Source organism: Canis lupus, chromosome 13 (genome assembly GCF_048164855.1).
Source record: "Canis lupus baileyi chromosome 13, mCanLup2.hap1, whole genome shotgun sequence".
Classification (NCBI taxonomy): domain Eukaryota; kingdom Metazoa; phylum Chordata; class Mammalia; order Carnivora; family Canidae; genus Canis; species Canis lupus.
In genome coordinates, this window is record NC_132850.1 from 18996896 (window position 1) to 19017024 (window position 20129).

The window sequence follows — 20129 nt, forward strand, 5'->3', positions numbered from 1 at the left end:
CTGGATTCAGAAAAGGGTCACATCCCAGATCAATCCTCCAGCAACCGTGAGCTGCCTGACTCCCGAGTCTCGGCTCCCCCGTTCCCTACTACCTTCTAATGGTGGACTACGTGACAAAACATATATATGTACACATGTGGCTTTTTGCAAATTATAAAACCCTAAATAAATGTAAGATGGCGGAAAAAAAAAAAAAAAAAAGGAAGACTGCTGAAGAAGACAGCCCGGGGTAAAGGGCAGCTCAGGAAGAGGCTCGGAGGACAGAAGGGACATAGACATGGAGGAGAGACTGGGCTCCAAAGGCTGGGAACCAGAGCATCAGCAGACGCAGGAGGAGTCAGGATGAGTGCCTGGAACCATTACCAAAGCTGCTGCGGGGGCGCTCGCTGTGGCAGAGATGGGTTGCAAGGCCCTCGGGGAGGTCAGACAGCCCGACCCCTCAGAGAGGCGCTCGGCCCCCCGGCTCAGAGGCCCGGAGAGCGCGCCGTCGCAGATGCTCAGGCTCCGTAGATCAGCTTGCAGCGGGCCAGCTGTCTGGAGACCGTGGGCCAAGGGGCCAGCAGACACAGTACGCTTTAGACCGGGGAGCGTGGCCAGGCACCGGTTCTCCAAGGAGAGGACATCAGGGTGGGACACATGGCCTAGGGACTTCTCCAGGGTCTTCAGGTCCGGGAGCGTGGCCAGACACCGGTTCTCCAAGGAGAGGACATCGGGTTGGGACACATGCCCCCAGGGCCTCTCCAGGGTCTTCAGGTCCGGGAGCATGGCCAGGCACCGGTTCTCCAAGGAGAGGACGTCAGGATGGGACACATGGCCCCGAGGCTTCTCCATAGCTGGACCCAAAGCACTATATGCCTAGACGGAGAAAGAGACAGGTGATGAGCCCTTGGCTGCACTAGAGGGTGAGGGTGCTCACACTGGGCATCTGTCTTTCCCGTGGTCCCCCTGGTAAGGCCTGTGACTTGCAGGCAAGGAACAACCAGTATTCCTTTTCCCAAGACTGGGTTCATCCTAAGGATGCATTCGGAAAACATCACACGGACAGAATGCAGGGAGTGTTCTGAGAGGAGTAGGGAAAAGAAAGACAGAAACTGAAGAGCAGAGAAATTAAAAAAAAAAAAAAAGTGCTGGAGATGAAGGGACATACCTCCTCATGAAGGGGTAAAGGAGCCCCCTAGGGCTACTGGTGTGATCCCAACCAAGTAGAGGGGTCACACTTGTAATCTGGACTCTAGGTTCTTAGCTCTAGAGAAAGAAACACTCTGATCAAAATGTCCATATTCACCAACTTCGACTTCCTTGCCTCCTACTCACGGTTCAACCAACTATATGGGATTCCAGGCCCCGTTCCTCCAAGACTGCCCTCTTGCTTAACCAACCGAATTCCTCTGGGTTGGGCCCTCATCTCGCCTCATCCCTCAAGCAGAATATGACACTGCTGCTCGCTCGCTCCTTGAAACTCACTTTCTCTTTGCTGCCTCGGTGCCACTGTCCTGATTTCCCCTTACCTGTCCGACCACCCCCTTCAGGAAGGCTCTTTCTCTGCCATCCTTTGAATGTTGAAGCTCCTAAGAACTCTCATCTGATCCTTCTATATACACTCGCAGGTAGTCTCACCTGTCTCACCTGCTGTGTGGTTCCAAACAGATTTCTGTGCTGGCAACTCACACATTTATCCCTTAACCTAGATCTCATGTGAGCTTCTATCCATTTATCCATTTGCCTGTTGGACATCTCCACTTGGACGACTCCAAGGTACCCAAAACTCTAGACCCCAAATGTGTCATCTTTCCCCCACTCTTCCTCAACTCCATTCCCTCTCCTTTCCCTTCTCTGCTTATAGGGGTATGGAGTGGAACAGACTTGAGTTTGAATCCTGATGGGATCCTGAATCTACTTGGGCTGGTTATGTAAACTCTGTGCCTCAGTTTCCTCATCTACAAAATTGAGATAAATGCCTACCTTACAGAATCGTTACGGGAATAAATAAAAACGTATTAAGCATTTAGAGCAGGGCCTGGTAACTAGCAAGGGTTCGATAAATGGAAGCTATCGCTATTTGTTATTATTACCATCCAGTAAGACACCAGATCCTATAGGTTCTACCCCTTCAATGTCTCTCGAATCTGTCCAGTTCTCTCTCCATCCTGCCTCCACCACCCTTGTCAAAGCCCTCGCATCCACACGGCACACAGCACGTAGATCCGTCTAAAGGAACTCCCCAGTAGATACCCCGGCCATGATAAAAAAGAATTGTGTTTGCTTACTTGCCGCCTTGCTCACTGTTTCTCCTTCCTGAAATAAAGCTCACTGAGGTCGGGGAGCTTCTCTGACTGGGTCACTTTTTTTTTTTTTTTAAGACTTTTTATTTATTTATTCATGAGAGACACAGAGAGAGGCAGAGACACAGGCAGAGGGAGAAGCAGGCTCCCTGCAGGGACCCTGACGTGGGCCTCGATCCAGGGACCCCAAGGTCACGCCCGGAGCTGAAGGCGGACGCCCACCTGCTGAGCCCCCCGGGCACCCCTTGACTTTGGGTCTTCACACAGACGGAGGCCTAAAACACTTTTCCTTCCACCTGGACCCCCCAGCCCCCCCCCTCACCAGTCCAAATTCTATCCTGTCACTCCGCAAGCCGCAGTTGGACAGTTCCTTCGAGGACCTAGGCTGACTTACGCCGCGGTCTCTAGGTTCTCACAACGACGCCACCCTCCTCTGTCACTTTGGTCATATTGTAACTGCCTCTTTGTCCTCCCCCCACACCAAACTGTACGCTCCTGAGGACAGAGGCCCTTCCTGCCATGGTCACCATAGTTGCCGCAATGTCTAGTCGGGGGGATTTAGGGGCTTTTGAGACTCTGGAGAGAGCTGTGTGGCTTTCTGAGTGTATACCATGTTGCACTCAGTTTCCCCGGAGTCCGCGCCTGGATCTCCTGGGCTCCCTACGAACTGCAAACTAAGAGGCTCTGCCGGAGAAGGTGCTTAAATCGACATCATTAGGAGTGTACTTACTTGCTTATTTGGACAAGTGCTTGGCTCCTGTTTCTGTTTAAGTATTTTAGGAACAACCATGTTGGTAAGTCAGTTGTCTAGTGTGTAGTGGTACCCAGGAGCCTGGGGACGGGGACGCAGAATGCTTCCAGAGGACAACCCAGGACGAGAAAAGATGGTATTGCACAGACAGCAGGGCTTCGGTGCGAACAAGTCGCATCCACAACAACAGCCTCTGCGCCCTGCCCGTGTCCCTCTGTCCTGGCAAGTTAGAAGCCCCCGGGAAAGGAGCGGGAGATCTCAGAACTGACTCAGGGTCCATGGAAACAAATCAAGACAGAAAGCCTTACAACAAAAACTAAGGTAACGGGAAGTCTGTGCGGCCCAGACTGTGGAGCATCTGCCTTTGGCTCAGGTCGTGATCCCAGGGTCCTGAGATCAGGCCGCATTGCAGTCCCTGCTTCCCCCTCCCTGCTGGGCTCTCTCTGGGTCGAATGAATCAATAAAGTCTTTAAAAACTAAACCTAAAGGGATCCCTGGGTGGCGCAGCGGTTTGGCGCCTGCCTTTGGCCCAGGGCGCGATCCTGAAGATTCAGGATCGAATCCCACGTCAGGCTCCCGGTGCATGGAGCCTGCTTCTCCCTCTGCCTGTGTCTCTGCCTCTCTCTCTCACTGTGTGCCTATCATAAGTAAATAAAAATTTAAAAAAAAAAAACAAAAAACTAAACCTAAAGGGATCCCTGGGTGGCGCAGCGGTTTAGCGCCTGCCTTTGGCCCAGGGCGCGATCCTGGAGACCCGGATTCGAATCCCACGTCGGGCTCCCAGTGCATGGAGCCTACTTCTCCCTCTGCCTATGTCTCTGCCCCTCTCTCTCTCTGTATGTGACTATCATAAATAAATAAAAATTTAAAAAAAAAATTACAGTTAACAAAAATACAGTGAAGTGTTCCTGGCAGCCTGGAGCTTGTGAAGACGTTCGGCTGCACCACAATTGAAAAGGAAACATCCAGGCTCCAAGTCCCTCCTCCGGGGACAACCAGCGTCCACAGGTCTGCGGAACAGGTCCCAGACATTCCCGACCCGCGTTCACACACGTCTCCCTGCTGCATTGCACAGAGGAGCATGCTTCACACGGTGCTCCCTCCCGGACCCCCAAGGCACCCCCTGCCCCCAGGTCAGCGGTGGCCGCCCCCTCCCCAGGGCGCCCCCTGCACCCAGGTCAGCGGTGGCCGCCACCCCCCCAGGGCGCCCCCTGCACCCAGGTCAGCGGTGGCCGCCCCCTGCACCCAGGTCAGCGGTGGACGCCCCCTCCCCAGGGCGCCCCCTGCACCCAGGTCAGCAGTGGCCGCCACCCCCCCAGGGCGCCCCCTGCACCCAGGTCAGCGGTGGCCGCCACCCCCCCAGGGCGCCCCCTGCACCCAGGTCAGCGGTGGCCGCCCCCTCCCCAGGGCGCCCCCTGCACCCGGGTCAGCGGTGGCCACCACCCCCCCAGGGCGCCCCCTGCACCCGGGTCAGCGGTGGCCGCCCCCCCCCAGGGCGCCCCCTGCACCCGGGTCAGCGGTGGCCGCCACCCCCCCAGGGCGCCCCCTGCACCCGGGTCAGCGGTGGCCGCCCCCTCCCCAGGGCGCCCCCAGCACCCGGGTCAGCGGTGGCCGCCCCCCCCCCAGGGCGCCCCCTGCACCCGGGTCAGCGGTGGCCGCCCCCTCCCCAGGGCGCCCCCTGCACCCGGGTCAGCGGTGGCCGCCCCCTCCCCAGGGCGCCCCCTGCACCCAGGTCAGCGGTGGCCGCCCCCTCCCCAGGGCGCCGGGAGCCGCGGCCGCCTCCCTCCCACGGTCTCCCCGCGGGGCCCCCTCCCTCTCTCCCTCCCTCTCCCCTGCCCCCCCCAGGCCGGGGACGCTCCTCCTTCCGGGGCCGCCGCACCCGCGACTCTCCGCGTCCGAAGCGGCCGCGCCCCGCCCTCCCCGACTCCCCCTGCCGAGCGCAGCCCCTGGGGGGGACCCGGGGGCGGGGGACCAGGGCCGGGCCGCCCTACCTGCAGCCGGCGTCCCCCGGGAGTCCCCGGAGCCAGCGGAGACTCGGGCCGCAGCCGCGGGACGTCCCGGCGCTCCAGGCCGGAAGCGGGAGCTGCGTCGGCTCCGCCCGGGGGGGAGTGGAGGCCGGAGCCGGGGCGGGCGGGGGGAAGGGGAGGAGGGGGTCAGGGAGGGCGGGGTGCGGAGAGGGGAGCGGGGAGGAGGAGGAGCGGGGAGGGGAGCGGGGAGGACGGAGGGCGGGGAGGGGAGGTCGCGGAGGGGACCCGGGTGCCGTCCCGCCTGCCCCCTGCGGCAAGCTCTCCGCCCCCGACCCTGAGGCGTCCCAGCTCGTCGGGCTCCTAACTGGTCCGAAGGGACTCGGTGACCGTGGGAACCGGGGGAGGGAGCAGGTGTAGACCCGGCGTAAAGAAGGCCGAGGGCGCTGGGCGGACGCCGGTGGGTCCGGGAGCGACTGTGTCCGTCGGGACGTCCCGAAAGGCTGAGCAGAACGTGTCCCAGGAGGTGGGACCAGGCTCCAGAAGGACACGGGCGACCCCGGGACAGGGGTGCTGGGGCCATTTCATAGAGAGCAGAGCAAAAGGAGAGCAGCGGGCGAAAACCGCGTCTCTGTCTTCTGGAAAATACCCCGCGCCTTAGAGAGGCCCCCTTCCTTCCCAGGTAAGCACAGGAGCTTCAGCTCCGACTTTTATATTCTTAGTTTCAGAAGCAGAGGTCAGTGATTCATGAGCCTTGCACACCCCCCAGTGCTCCGGCCTCCCCGGCGACCCCATCCCTCACCCCCTTCCCTCCACATCCCTCAGGCCGGTCCTAGGATTAAGGGTCTCATGGTTGGTCTCCCTCTCTGATGTCATCTTGTTTTTTTTTTCCCTCCCTTCCTCTAGGCTCCTCTGTTTTGTTACTAAAATTCCACACGTGAGTGAGATCCTGTCTTTCTCTGATTGACCTATGTTGCTCAGCGTAATACCCTCTAGTTCCATCCACGTCATTCCAAATGGCAAGATTTCTTTTTTGTTTGTTTGTTTGTTTGTTTGTTTTTGATAGCTGAATAGCAGCCCATTCTTTATCTTCTTCTTTATCCATTCTTCTCTCAGTGGATATCTGGGCTCTTTCCACAGTTTGGCTTCTGTGGACATTGCTGTTACAAACATTGGGGTGCAGGTGCCCCTTGAGATCACTACATTTGTATCTTTGGGGTAATTGCTGGGTCATAGGGAAGCTCTATTTTCAACTTTTGGAGGAACCTCCATACTGTTTTCCAGACTGGCAAGAGCATCCCATCTTCTCAAATTATTGAGCCAGATTCCAGTGTCTTCAGTAGTTTCCTTGCTTACCTGCCTTAACAGTCCCAACACCCCCTTCTTATAATGAATATTTTCAGCCCCTTTATAACCCTGAACTATAATATATAAATAATGCATTTATTTATATTATATTTATTTATATATATATTTATATTTATTTTTTTACCTACACACACAATTTAAAAACTTATAAAATGTCTATGAGATATAAAAAAATAGAAAGAAGATGATTTATTATAAAACACTACGTGTTTATATATGTAGATACTTGGGCACAACATTCAAGAAGCCAATACAGGACTCAGATGCCCGCGGCTCAGTATAGAATCACCTTGACTGTAACAGCTACTCTCAGCCTCCACCCCGGACCTATGAATCACAAACTATAATTTAACAAGATTCCCAGATTATTCCCTCTCACATTAAACTCTGAGAAGCTCTAATCCTGACAGGTGGAATGGGCCCTGGAGTCTTCATTTCCCTGGTGGCCAGGCCTGGGAATTGGTGATCTTATTTTTCTCATTTCCCAGTTCTTAGAGAGCACTCAGTTTTTTCTTCTCAGCTTACATCCCCAACTGCCGGTAGATAGCATTGAGCTGCGGCGTCTCTCCCGGGGTGAAGGAGTGCCAGCCTCTCAGCCTTAGAAGTGCCTTTAGTAAGGGCCCAGCACCTATGACAGCTGTTCATCTCTTCTTGTCCATCTTCTTGCACACTTCTTGTCCTCGCCCATTTTGATTTGACAAACACCTGTTCACTATGTCAGCTACACTGCAATGAAAAATGGTTAAATCCGTTAAGCATCTACCAAATGCAAATGACAGCTTGTAAAACGTATAAAACCCGCATTCTTCTCAAAACGCATTTATGATCTCATGAAGGGGACAGACACATGCGGAAAGTTGCAAAAATAATACGTGGATTATGAGAAATGCTATATTCCACTAGGAAACAAACCACAGGGTTATGTGGGGAAGGGACTTTGATAACTTCCTGAAGGAACAGGACTTTGAACCGGGAAGGGCAAGCCTCCTCTGATACAGAGCTGAGGGGAGTGAGAGCCTTGGGAGTGTAAAGGCCACTGGTTTCAATGGATTTGTTCTCCTTTGTGAATAATTACCTTTGGGTTTATAGCTCGTGTTTCCATTCAGTGTAACTACTGCCAAATTCAAAACAACTTTATTTTTTTTTATTTATTTATGATAGGCACACAGTGAGAGAGAGAGACAGAGACATAGGCAGAGGGAGAAGCAGGCTCCCTGCACCAGGAGCCCAACGTGGGATTCGATCCCGGGTCTCCAGGATCGCGCCCTGGGTCAAAGGCAGGCGCTAAACCGCTGCGCCACCCAGGGATCCCACTACTGCCGAATTCAAAACATCGTAGGAGTTGCAGTACGTAGACCAGCACTTACCCAGTAGCGCCTGACATCCCAACGGAGGCCTTCCGGGCCACCTGAGAGCCACAGAAGCCCATCAGGGGGCTACAAGAACTTCAGGCCATTGGCCCTTCTGACGCCTCTGACTCAAAACAAGTGTGCATTTGGCCTCTGGCCTGTTGATATTTGCTGCTGCCTCTGCTCACCTTCCTTCAAGGATGTTCCCCACTGTAAGCCCTCCTCCTCTGCCCAGTCTCCCTTACCAGGTATAGCAGATTAAAGTAGACCACAAACTTTTTTCTCCTCCTGCCACTGAGAAATGGAGTCTGATTTCTCCCTTATTGAACCTGGGATGACCTGGTGACTTGCTTGACCAATATACATTGCAGGGTATCGTTCTGGGACTTCTGGGGCTAGGTCGAAGGAACTTCACACCTTCCACCCAGGACTCTTGGAATACTCCCTCTGGAGGCTGCCAGGTAAGTTCAGCTACCCTTCGACTACCCCACGGAAGAGGGGCCACATGCATATGCTTCAGTGAACAATCTCAGCTGAGCTTAGTTTTCCAGCCAACCCCCCTCCCGCCCTGCCCCCGCCAGGATGCCGAACACGTGAACCCAGCTGTCTTGGGGACTCCCGATCGGTGCCCTGACCAGCTGGATACAACCGAGTAACTTCATCAGTGAACATAGAGCAGAAAATTCATCTAGCTAAACCCTGCCTGAATTTAAGTGAAACTAATGACACATAAAATCATGAGAAATATAGTAGAATATTGTTTTAAGTCACTAAGTTTTGAATACTTTGCATCATCAGAGCATTGGAAAACTAAGCCTGCAACATTTAAGAGTAGTTTATATCGGATTACATTGTAGTCAACCCACCCTCCTTAAACCCGTTAAATCATGGGAATCCCTGGGTGGCTCAGTGGTTGAGCGTCTGCCTCCAGCTCAGGGCGTGATCCTAGAGACTCAGGGTCGAGTCCCACATTGGGCTCCCTGCATGGAGCCTGCTTCTCCCTCTGCCTCTCTCTCTCTCTGTGTCTTTCATGAATAAATGAATAAAGTCTTTTTTTTTTAAATATTTTAGGGATCCCTGGGTGGCGCAGTGGTTTGGCGCCTGCCTTTGGCCCAAGGCGCGATCCTGGAGACCCGGGATCGAATCCCACGTCAGGCTCCCGGTGCATGGAGCCTGCTTCTCCCTCTGCCTGTGTCTCTGCCTCTCTCTCTCTCTCTCTCATGAATAAATAAATAAAATCTTAAAAAAAAAAAAAAGGAGTGTTTGAATGACATGATCTCTAAAATCTCTTCATTCCAAGATTCTTCTTCACTTGACTCATCTTGTGATTCTGAACTACTGACATAGAAATCTAACTGGTTTCTTGTCCCAGTGTTTTCACATTCCATGTATTTTGCCCTGGACACCTGCAAAGTTGGTAACAGAGAAGGTTTAAAATGGAAAAAAAAAAAAAAAAAAGGAAGGTGAAAGTGACATGAAAATCCTAGTAGATACAAAACCAAGTATCCTTATTTGCCCACACAGAGTCTAGGCTGAAGGAGCGACAATGCAGAAGAGTGGAAAACTGCACACATCTACCCATATTTCTTCAAGTGAAGAAGAAAGATAAGGGGAGAACAAACTCAAATGATTTCAATGCTTTGTGTCTAGGAAAAAGGGAAAATGATAGTCTCAAAAAAGCCTGTAGAGTCTGAAGTCATGATGATGGTACATCCAAGGAGACATGAGGGAGGCTAGGAAAAAAAAAAAACTAGAACCCACATTAAGTTATTATGACTTTAGATGGAAGAGAGGAGAGCTTTCTCAAGAAGAACATAAAGCAAAAAAAAAAAAAGCAATAAATAAGTAAATAAAATAAAAAATAAAAATAAAAAATAAAAAGAAAGAAGAAGAACATAACGCAAGGTAAAAGAAGAATATGAACAATCTAGAATGAGGCGCAGAAGACAAAGGACCCAGGTAGTCCAATGTGTTTACTGATACTAGACATTCCCTGCATGCCCAGTCCCACCCAGTTCCTGAGTCAGTCTTGAAATGATGGAAACGATGGAAGCAATAGCAGAAATTCCGCCCTCACCCACAAAGGAGGTTGAGGGAAGAGTGTGGAGGCAGCTAGCAGCGGAATATGTAAAACACCTTGGCTCATTATCTGAGGGGCCCGAGGTAAGAATCCTGGGCCTCCACCCACTCACCAACCCGTGGCCTGATCCCTGGATTGCCATGATTATGCACTCTGTGTGAGTGTTTTCCATCCCAATTGCTGACTCTCACCCTGCTTCCTTTCTGGAGTCGCAATATTACACTGAATCAATCACACACCACTTGGCTCGAGCCCCAGCCTGTTACCGGGCCTAGATCAGGTCTTTCTCACCAAAGGGTAGACCACTGACTAGTGTCCTCCTACAAATCCAAGGCCTCCTCTCTTCTCACTCCATCTGCGATTCAAAAACTGAATAGTGAGGAGGGCCTGGTGGCTCAGTTGGTTGGATGTCCAACTCTTGAGCTGAGGGGCATGGGTTCACAGCCTGCATAGGGCTCCATGCTGAATGTGGAGTCTGCATTAAAAAAAAAAAAGACCAAACTAAATAGTAAAATCTGGAGACTTCTGTAACCAGCCCTATCCACGTACTTTTGGACCCTTGGCTCTCAGCTCCACCTGGGATGGAGCCATGTCCGTTTGGACAATAGGATTCAGCTTTCTGCCGCCTCTCTGGGTTTTTTAAAATAGTTTTTTAAAGTTCTTTATGTACTTATTTATTTAAGTATTCTCTACACCCAACATGGAGCTTGAACTCACAACCCTGAGACCAAGAGTCACATGCTCCTCTGACCGAGCCAGCTGGGCATCCCGTCTGCCACCTCTTTGGAGAAATAAGAGAAGGCTCAGAAGAGTGTCCTCTCCGGAGCCAGGGAAGAAATATTTAGGATAAGGGCCCAGTTTTCAAGCCAAGCCAGTCAATCCTGCAGAAAGATGGAGAATGAGGACGGCCTCGGGTTACTTGGTGAGAAGTCCGTCCTAGGCGGAGATAGGACCGAACTACAGGCACTTGCATGTGCTTTTTAAAATAGAGAAACTCAGGCAGGAATCGTTCAACAACGATGAAACCTTTATTTAGGCTGGTCTTGGCCTACAAACCACAAAGAGCACGTTCACAGAAGTTTATCCTGAAGACCCAAGCCTCATAGGTTCTCAGGACCCTCAATTTCCCTCTCTGGCTTCTTCACTCTGTCTTTCCTTTCCTCACGTATCTCCCACTTATCCCTCCTCGTGCTCATCTAGGCTCCAAAACAGAGAGATGGGTAAAAAAGAACTTACTAATGAAATCTCAAAAAAAGAAAAGAAGACAGAAACCAAAGCCCGCCAAGCACCTCAGGCCAGGATGAAGAAAGGTCAAAGAGAGGCTCCTCTATCTCACCCTCAGGAAGATGAGACCCCTAATAAACCGTGATAATAGAAAAGTGACCTATACACATAACTGACCCTTCTCTGCCCTCGGCTGCTTGCTCAGGGGTCCGGCAGGAAGGACCAAGGGGAGTTGTGAATCGAGAGAAGACACAACTAGGTGAAAGCTGCCATCTTCAGAAAAGCTCCAGAGACGAGGGTGGGCCGGCAACAACAGTAGAAGGCCCTGAAGAACCCTCTGGAACACTGACCTCCCTTCTGCTAGAGAGACACAGGGCACTGCATGTCTCACTTGCTTCTCTTCTCTGACTGGTGACTTTCCAAGGAGTCTTCAAAATCCAACTCAAACTACAGCCATCTGGCAACGACCTCCCTAGCGGAGGCCTGGCAGGGATCCCCCCTCCATCGTCTGGGCTGCCACACCTCTACGAGCAAGGAGCGAGGTACGGGGAGGACCAGCTCGATGTCCCCACTCCAAGGTCACCGCAAGCCCGCCCACTGCTCAGGGCCTCCCCGGTCGGTGTCCTTCCTGCCTCACTTAGTGCCTGGCACCTGGGAGGTGACCGATCACCGTGACGGAGAAAGGAGAAGAGAAAAGAAAAGGAAGGAAGAGCAGGGTGGAGGAAAGGAGAAAGGAAGCATCTGACTGAACTTTGCCTGGCCCAAAAAAAAAAAAAAAAAAGGAAACGGATCTTAAAAACTCTAGAGGAAAGGGAAAGGAAGCGGGAAGCCCCTCCGGAGTCCTCTTGGCCTCTCCCTTTCTCTCTCGGCCTCCTCCTCTCAACTAGGCCCTTGGGTCGCCACTCCCGATCCCCAAACCCTCCCCAGAGGAAGGAGAGGCCCGTCAGGCTTCTGGCTCCTTCCATGCCCCCCAACCTCAGCTACCACAGTCCCACTGCGGGCACCTCTCTGCCCCGCCCATGCCTCATCATCATCCCCACGCACAGCACCCCTCCTCCTGGCCCTGGCAGTGCCCCCGACAAGGACTTGTGCCTCAGATCGAAGACCAAAAGGGGGCGCCTGGGGGGCTCAGCGGGGAGCACCTGCCTTGGGCTCAGGGCGTGACCCCGGGGTCCCCCACGAGGTCCCCTCTGCCCGGGTCTCCCATGAGTAAATAAGAAAAGAAAAGAAAGCCAGAGGCTCTTCGGCGCAGCCTGCGGTGTGGGGGCTGAGGAGGCGCTGGCGTGGGCCTGCGAGTCACCCGAGAAGGACAATCACCAAGGGGGTTTGGGTGTCCCATGGATTGATTGGAGGGCAGGTCCTGAAAAAGCGAAGAGCATGAAATGTCCGGTCCTCGTGTCCTCAAACTCAAACTCCTTGGCCTTCCCACGTTTTTCATCTTGGTCCTTGGGTCAGAGGCGCGGTTGTTGGGACGGTCCCCTCGTGGCCCCTGCATGCCAACGCCCGGAGCTTCCTGTCTCCGAACCCGATGCACTTGCCCATCAGCCATGTCACGGTCCCGACACCTGGTAGGGCCGCTCCGGGCCTCCTCTCCGCATCCCGGCATCCAGCTGCCTCCCCGTCGGCAATAGCCTTTTCCAGGAATCCTGGGCCACCTCTTGCTCAGCGGAGATCATATGCGCAAAAGCAGATCATACGACCCTGTGCTCTCACGACACAGCTTGTCCTCGTCCCCCCACAATCTCCATGCTTCTCTGTTTCTGCTCCTTTCCTCCCCGCCACCCACCGCTGCTGCTCTCTCACCCTGCAGGTTTGCTCTGCTGCTGGGAGGGGAGCAAGTCTGCGTGCTGCACAGCAGGCAGCTCCAGGACACAGGCGGGCATCTCGGCCCGGGGCCTTGGCAGTGTTCCCAGGCAGAGCCAGCGGTCCAGGCCGGGGCAGTAGGCGTGGACCAGGTGTGACAGTGCATAGGTCCGGTGGCTGTAGCCCCCCAGCACCAGCAGCTCCCCCTGTAGCGCGGCCCCCGCGGCCCCCACGTGCGGGGAGGGCAGAGGGGCCAGGCGGGCCCAGCTGTCAGTCCGCGGGTCATAGGCCTCCAAGCTCAGCAGGTCCCCTGTGTCCCCGAGGCCGCCAGCCACATACAACCGGCCCTGCAGAGCAGCCATGACGTGGCCAGCCCGGGCTTCGCCCATGGGGCTCAGCAGTGTCCCCGGCTTCTCCTGTTTGGGGTCGTAGAGCAGCAGGGAGGCCAGGTAGCCGCCCGCCCCGTCGCAGCCCCCGCTCAGGTACAGGCGGCCCTCAGACTCGGCGGCCGCGTGGGCAAAGCGCGGTGCTGGCAGGGCTGGCGCGGGCCTGGGGGAGAGAGGGAGGCTCAGGCCCAGGCCTCCTGCAGCTCCCGGCCTCCCCCCAACCCGCCCGGCAGGGGCAGCCCCCTCACCTCCACCCGTCGCGCTCGGGGTCGTAGGCCTCCACGGAGCTGAGAGCCACATCCCCACTCCTGCCGCCGAGCGCGTACAGCAGCCCGCCCAGTGCCACCAGCGGGAACAGGCTCCGGGCCTGGGCCAGAGGCGCCATCTCCTCCCAGCCGCCTCGGCCGGGGTCCCACCTGCAGGGAGCAGAGCACGGGACAGGTGGCGGGGCTGCATCCCTCCCTCTGCCCCTCCCCAGCGTCCCACCTGCAGGGACCGGGCCGCATCCCCCCTCCGCCCTCCCCGGGGTCCCACCTGCAGGGGATCAGACCACGGGACAGGTGGCCGGGCGCATCCCCGCCACCCCACCCCACCCCCCCACCCCCGCGCCCAGGCCGTACCTGATCGTGGACGCCAGCGTGTTGGCGGGGCCGTAGAAGTCCTGGCCGCCGCACACGTAGAGCGCGCGGCCCTGCGGGCTGGCGGCCCCGTGGCGGAAGCGCGCCCCGGGCAGCGCGGGCAGGCGGCCCCACTCCACGGTGCGCACCCGGCCGGTGCCGCAGCAGAAGGCCCGCGCCCAGCACACGCCGCGCGCCGGCCGCCCGGCCGCCAGGTCCGCCGACAGCCCGTCCCCGCCGGGCAGCACGAGCGCACCGTCGGGCTCCCTCCGCCGGCCGCGAGCCGGGGCCGCCGCCGCCTCCTCCAGCAGGCGCGCCAGCAGGTCGGGCGGCAGCGGCGGGGGCAGCCCGGCCGCGCGCACCCGCCGCAGCTCGCGCGTGGACATGCGGCCGAAGCGCACACCGCGAAGCAGGGCCCGCGCCTCGACCTCGGCCGCCTCGGGGTGGGCCGCCAGCCAGCGCCGCGCCGCCGCGAAGGCCTCCAGCTCCTCCCGCAGGTGCAGCGCGTCGCTGCGCAGGAGCTCGGCCAGCAGCGCGGGCGGCAGCGACGCGAAGGCGGGGCTGCGGGCGGCGGCCGGCAGGTGGCCCAGCAGGTAGAGCCGCGCCCGGCGGCCGAGCGCCTCGAGCCCCGCGGCCTCCGCGGCGGGCAGCAGGGCCAGGCAGCGCGCGGGGCTCAGGCCGCGGCCCAGGGCGCGCTCGCACAGCGCCAGGCACGCCGCGCTCTGGTACCGCGCCGCGGCCCGCGCCGCCCCCAGCAGCCGCCGCCACCGCGCCCGCACGGCGCCCGAGTAGGCGAAGGACACGAGCAGCCGCAGGTCCCGTGCCGACATGCTGCGCAGCCGCACCGCGGCGCCCCGGGACTCCCGCATGCCGCTCAGCAGCATCGCGCCGAAGAACTCGCTGCCGCACGCCAGGGCCGCCCGGTGCACTGCGGGGGGAGGGCGCGGTTAGCCGGGCTGCGGGGGCCGGGCGGACCGCACCCCGCACCCCGCCCGGGGACCGTAGAGGGGAGGAGCACTGCGGGGGGGAGAGGGTAGGAGGGGCACCGCGGGGGTGGTGGAGAGGACAGGGAGGGGCACTGCGGGAGAGAGAGGAGGGGGAGGGGCACCGCAGGGGGGAGAGAGGAGGGGGAGGGGCACCGCAGGGGGGAGAGAGGAGGGGGAGGGGCACCGCGGGGGGGGAGAGGAGGGGAAGGGGCACCGCAGGGGGAGAGAGGAGGGGGAGGGGCACTGCAGGGGGGAGAGGGGAGGTGGAGGGCACCGTAGGGGGAGGGTGCGGGTGAGCGGGACTGCGGGGGCCCGGACCCGCCCCCCCCACCCCGCCCGGTGCACCGCAGGTTGGAGAAGCCCAGGGGAAGGGGCACCGCGGGGAGAAGAAGCCAGGGTGGCCGGCCCGCCTCTGCTCCCACCCCGGCAGCGGCGCAAAGCCCCAGGCAAGCGCTGGTGAGCACAGGGTACCGCCGCAGGGGCCTGTGACAATGCAGGTTACAGACATGCGATTCATTAGGGGGGATGGACCCAACTGCAAAGAGCAATGTGCAACTGGCTCGGGTTTCTATCCTGCACTAAAGAAAGCGCTTTCCTTTACCATCGTAAGAGCCACTGGCATCCGCTACCCTGTTGGTCCAATTTTTCTTAGAAAATGGTGCCACGCTCAGGAATGCCTGTGATCTTATCTCACCCACTGCCATCTCCTGCTTCCGATGTCCCGTGTGCAGGGTTCTGCTCACACCCCCTCCTCATCTCAGTACAGTTCACGGAATCACATTTTAAACTAAAAACCTTTGAAACCATCCGGTTCAATTGCCCGTTTTAAGAAAAGGAAACTGAGTCCTAGAGAAAGGAAGGGATTTATTTTCTAGCCCATACGGTGACTCTCTGAGTGGATCTTCACTGCCTCCTGTCACCAACGTCAGGTTGCAGGGTATACTTGGGTATCGGTTGCCTTCCTGTCTGCATGGCCCTCGTGACGCTGAAACTACCCTATTGGCAAATGCTATTAGATAACTAAACTCACGTGCTTCCTAACGTAACTCAATTTGAGATGTTTGGCATCAAGTATGGACTACTCTTACCAAAATATTTAACCTAAATCTAATTGAAACTTTAGCTCTAGAGACATCTGGGGGGCTCAGTGGTTGAGCATCTGCCTTTGGCTCAGGGTGTGATCCTGGGGTCCTGGAATCAAGTCCCACATCGGGCTCCCCACCAGGAGCCTGCTTCTCCTGCCTGTGTCTCTACCTCTTTGTGTGTGCCTTTCATGAACAAAAAAAATTAAAAATCTTAAAAAAAGAAACTTTAGCTCTAAAGTCAAATTTATAAGAAATTGAGAAGCTAACCCTACGACCCAGCAATTGCACTGCTGGGGCTTTACCCCAAAGATACAGATGCAGTGAAACGCTGGGACACCTGCACCCCAATGTTTACAGCAGCGTCCACAATAGCCACACTGTGGGAGGAGCCTCGGTGTCCATCGACAGATGATGGATAGAGAAGCTGTGGTCTATGTGTACAGTGGGATATTCCTTAGCCATTAGAAACGACAAATACCCACCATTTGCTTCGACGTGGATGGAACTGGAGAGTATGATGCTGAGTGAAATAAGTCTGTCGGAGAAGGACAAACATTATATGGTCTCATTCATTTGGGGAATATAAGAAATAGTGAAAGGGATTATAGGGAAAAGGAGAGAAAATAAGTGGGAAAAATCAGAAAGAGAGACAGAACATGAGAGACTCCTAACTCTGGGAAACGAACAAGGGGTAGTGGAAGGGGAGGGGGGCGGGGGGTGACTGGGTGACGGGCACTGAGGGGGGCACTTGATGGGATGAGCACTGGGTTTATGCTATATGTTGGCAAATCAAGCTCCAATAAAAAAAATATACAAGAAAAAAGAAAGAAATTGAGAAGCTAAAGGAAAAAGTTAAAACCATGACAGAAAACATACACAAATCTAGAAAATGGAGCATTCTATATAACTAATCTTGTTTGTTCACTTAAGCCATAAAAAAAGGACACCGAACTGTACAAGAGTAAAGGCAGCCTCAGAGATGTGTATGTGAGCACAGCAGAGTTCTCAATCGGCTCCTGGTTTGAGTGAAGCAGCTGTAGGCAAGTGGAAAGATTTTTTGGAAAAGTGGGAAAATTTCAACCTGGACTAGGTGAAACTAAGGAATTATTGTTCATCTTGTGAGACAGGAGTATTGTGGCAATGTCCTCTTTTAAAGAGACACAAACCCAAGTATTGATGAGCAAAATGTCACAGACTTACTTTAAACCTCAGTGATAAATAAAGAGATGAAACAAATATCATAAGAGTGTTAATTGTTAAGTCTGGGAGCAAGCAGGATGTTCGAGTGTTTACGGTAGTATTTTCTTAATTTGCCATGTGTTGGAGGTGCTTCATAATAATTAAAAAAAAAAAAAAAAAAAAGGTAGTGGGGTAATGCTGCTGGAAGTCCTCTGGGCAGGGAGCACAGCTGAACTCCCAGGGAAGCTTAGGAGCTCCAGCCTCGCAGACCATCTGTGGCAGGTTGGCCTCCCCGCAGGGACAGATGATGTTGATGTGGCTTTCCATTGTCTTTTTGAGCACCAGGTAGGGAGCATCTCGGTGCTTCCCAAGTAGTGAGCATCAGTGACAGCTTTCAAATACATGTTGCCTGAGAATATCTGCCTTCTTCCAAGCAGGTAAGCCACTTCAGTTCCTAAATAATCAACCGACTTCAGTATGTTGAAGCCCTAGTCCCCAGGGTGGTGATATTTGTAGGTGGGACCTTTGGGAGGTAATTAGCTGTGGGGGCGGAACCCTCATGAATAGGATTACTGCCATATAAGAGGAACAAGAGCGAGGTAACCTCTCCCTGCACCAGGTGAGGATACAGTGAGGAGGTGGCCCTCTGCCAACCAGGACCCTACGGGCACCCTGATCTTCGACTTCCGGGCTCCAGAGCTGTAAAAACTACATTTGTGGTGTCCAACTGCCCAGTCTACGGTCCTTTTGTTAAAGCCGTGCAAGCTAAGCAGGATGCTTTTTCCCCTGGGAGTCCCAGAAGTACTTTGGACTCCGCTCATTCTAATGGGCAGTCGCTGTAGGCCTCTGGACGTGTCTTGGAGTCTCGTTTCTTCATGAGTAAAGTCTAAGAGCTCAACTGGAGAATCTCTCAATCGACACCTTTTAATCTAACACTTTTATATGCCTGCATCCCAACTGGCATTTGTCGGATCCTGTGTGTCTTTGGTTTGGTGGCATGGGAGGGAGCACATGGCCCCCCGGCAGGCGCAGACCCGGCTAGCCAACATTGGCTTGTGTCAGGTGGTCGTAGGGTCACATCTCCGAGTTTAACCCTCTTGCCCTGCGCCTGGGATAACGTTAGCTGCCTCGCTAGTTTGCAGGGAGCACAAAAAGAGGCGATGTGCCTACAAGTGCCTGGACCCCAGGACCTCAGGGAATGTCGGCAGCACCTGCATAATCTGCCACTGAGTGCACCCTCCTTAGCGTTCCCGGTGATGCGTGCAGTTAAGTTCAGGTGCCGCGGCCTGGTGGCCCCAGGATTGCAGGAGGCCAAAGCGGGCCTGTGGGTTAGCTGCAGGCCTCGTGTCTACCACGCCTGGGGTCAGGACACACGGAGTTTTTGCACCCTATTCCTCGGGCTGCCCTGCGTCCTCAACAGGAGAGGCCGGGGCGTGGGAGGCCCTAGGTTGGGCCCCGGGTTGGGCCCTCACCTCCTGCTCGCGGTCCCGGTCCCCCCGTGCCCCCCGCAGCAGCCAGCGGGCTAAGGGGTCGCCCCCCCCCCCCCCCGCCCCGGCCCACGCTCACCCCGCAGCCGGCAGCCGCCCGCCTGCAGCTCCAGGTCGCAGCCGGCACCCTCCCGGTACAGCAGCTCGATGCTCCGCAGCGTCTCCCGCAGCTCGGCTTCCGCACTGGGCGCCTCCGCCCCGGGCCCCTCCGCCCCCGGCCCCGCGCCGCCGGCTTCGCAGCTGCACCTGCGCCGGGCGGCCGCACTGACCCGGGGCGCGCGCAGGGCCTCGGCCGCCGCCAGCACGTCGCGCCCCGGGGCCGGGCCCAGGCGGCCCTCGTAGGCGAAGGTCAGCACTGCCTCCCAGGCGGCGGGGGCCACAGCCAGGCCGAGCGGCGACCCCGGGCCCCCGCCCCGCAGCCGCGCGCGGAACACGCCGCTCACGGCCGCCAGGACCACGCGGTGCAGCCCGTAGGCGCGGCCGCCCACGCGCACGCGCTCGTCCAGCAGCTGCCCCTGCGCCCGCAGGCGCTGCGCCGCCGCGAAGAACAGGCCCGGGTGCTCCTCGCTGAGCAGCACCTGCTCCTCCTCGTCCTCCTCGTCCTCCTCGTCCTCCTCGTCCTCCTCGTCCTCCTCGTCCTCCTCCTGCTCCTGCTCCTCCTCATGCTCCTGCTCCTCCTTATGCTCCTCCTTCTGCTCCTCCTCTTGCTCCTCCTCGTCCTCGTCCTCCTCCTCCTGCTCCTCCTCCTGCTCCTTTTGCTCCTCCTCCTGCTCCTCCTCCTGCTCCTCCTGCTCCTCCTCCTCCTCCTCCTCCTCCTCCTCCTCCTCCTCCTCCTCCTCCTCTTCTGCCTCCTCCTCCTGTTCCTCCTGACACGGAAGCTTCCCCAGGGCCAGGACAACCGGGGGCGACCCGCTGTCCTCCGCGGAGGAAGGAGGCCGGAAGGGGGGTCTCTGCTCGGGCCCAGGGAGGCCCAGGTGCTGCCCCCCGCCGGGAACACCGACCCCCGGGGCCGAGGCCGGCAGTGTGGGCTCCAGGGCGCTCATGGTCCCCCGCTGTTGGCAGCCGCGAGGGGAGAAAGGAGGGGCTCAGAGCTGGGCCCCAAGGGGCCGTGGAGTGCTGACTGCAGCCCCTCCCCGTGCTTTCCCCCAGCCCGTCCCCAGGCCCTCACACCAGGGTCAGCATCCAGGCCTCAGCACCCAGGCTCACCCCCACCCCATCCCCAGGCCCCAGCACCCAGGCTCTCCCCCCACCCCCATCCCCAGGCCCCAGCACCCAGGCTCTGCTCCCACCCCCATCCCCAACACCCAGGCCCCAGCACCAGTCCCTACTCCTCATCCCATCCCCAGGCCCTAGTACCCAGGGCCCAGCACCCACGCTCAGCCCCCACCTCGCCCCCAGGCCCCAGCACCCAGGTCCCGGCACCCAGGCTCAGCCCCCACCCCGTCCCCAGAACCCAGGCTCAGCCCCCACCCCACCCCCAGGCCCCAGCACCCGGGCTCTGCCCCCACACCCCTGGCCCCAGGCCAAAGCACCCAGGCTCAGCCCCCACCCCCTTCCCCAGGCCCCAG

At 57.1% G+C, this 20129-nt stretch overlaps 2 protein-coding genes and 2 long non-coding RNA genes across 7 annotated transcripts in view; 2 read left to right on the forward strand and 2 right to left on the reverse strand.

The window, feature by feature from the left end:
- Window positions 1-5162, reverse strand: part of TEP1 (telomerase associated protein 1) — a 35638-nt gene extending 30476 nt beyond the window's left edge. Inside the window, exons 1-2 of one of the 2 annotated variants that reach the window (XM_072772671.1) lie at window positions 5025-5162; window positions 364-855 (exon numbers count right to left, since the gene is read on the reverse strand). In XM_072772671.1, the coding sequence (XP_072628772.1) occupies window positions 364-831 (468 nt within the window). In that variant the 5' untranslated portion in view covers window positions 832-855; window positions 5025-5162. Of the gene's footprint in view, window positions 1-363; window positions 856-1147; window positions 1221-5024 lie in introns of those variants that run through there. The other variant, XM_072772670.1, reaches the window with a different exon arrangement.
- Window positions 5163-5202: 40 nt separating this feature from the next.
- On the forward strand, window positions 5203-8928 carry LOC140602716 (uncharacterized). 2 transcript variants are annotated; one of them, XR_012005610.1, is made up of 4 exons: window positions 5218-5679; window positions 7527-7962; window positions 8086-8175; window positions 8786-8928. It is a non-coding gene; the product is annotated as an uncharacterized lncRNA (long non-coding RNA). The 2 variants fall into 2 exon arrangements; XR_012005609.1 differs by having other exon boundaries at window positions 5203-5679; window positions 7527-8175.
- Window positions 8929-10800: 1872 nt separating this feature from the next.
- KLHL33 (kelch like family member 33) lies at window positions 10801-14837 on the reverse strand. Its single transcript, XM_072772669.1, has 3 exons — window positions 13828-14837; window positions 13456-13623; window positions 10801-13370 (listed from the first exon to the last, which is right to left on the reverse strand). The coding sequence occupies exons 1-3, from the start codon at window positions 14706-14708 to the stop codon at window positions 12818-12820; spliced, it is 1602 nt and encodes a 533-aa protein (XP_072628770.1). The 5' UTR covers window positions 14709-14837; the 3' UTR covers window positions 10801-12817.
- A 317-nt stretch (window positions 14838-15154) lies between these two features.
- On the forward strand, window positions 15155-17972 carry LOC140602712 (uncharacterized). 2 transcript variants are annotated; one of them, XR_012005608.1, is made up of 3 exons: window positions 15155-15266; window positions 17420-17511; window positions 17694-17972. It is a non-coding gene; the product is annotated as an uncharacterized lncRNA (long non-coding RNA). The 2 variants fall into 2 exon arrangements; XR_012005607.1 differs by lacking the exon at window positions 15155-15266 and having other exon boundaries at window positions 16618-17511.
- Window positions 17973-20129: the final 2157 nt, after the last annotated feature.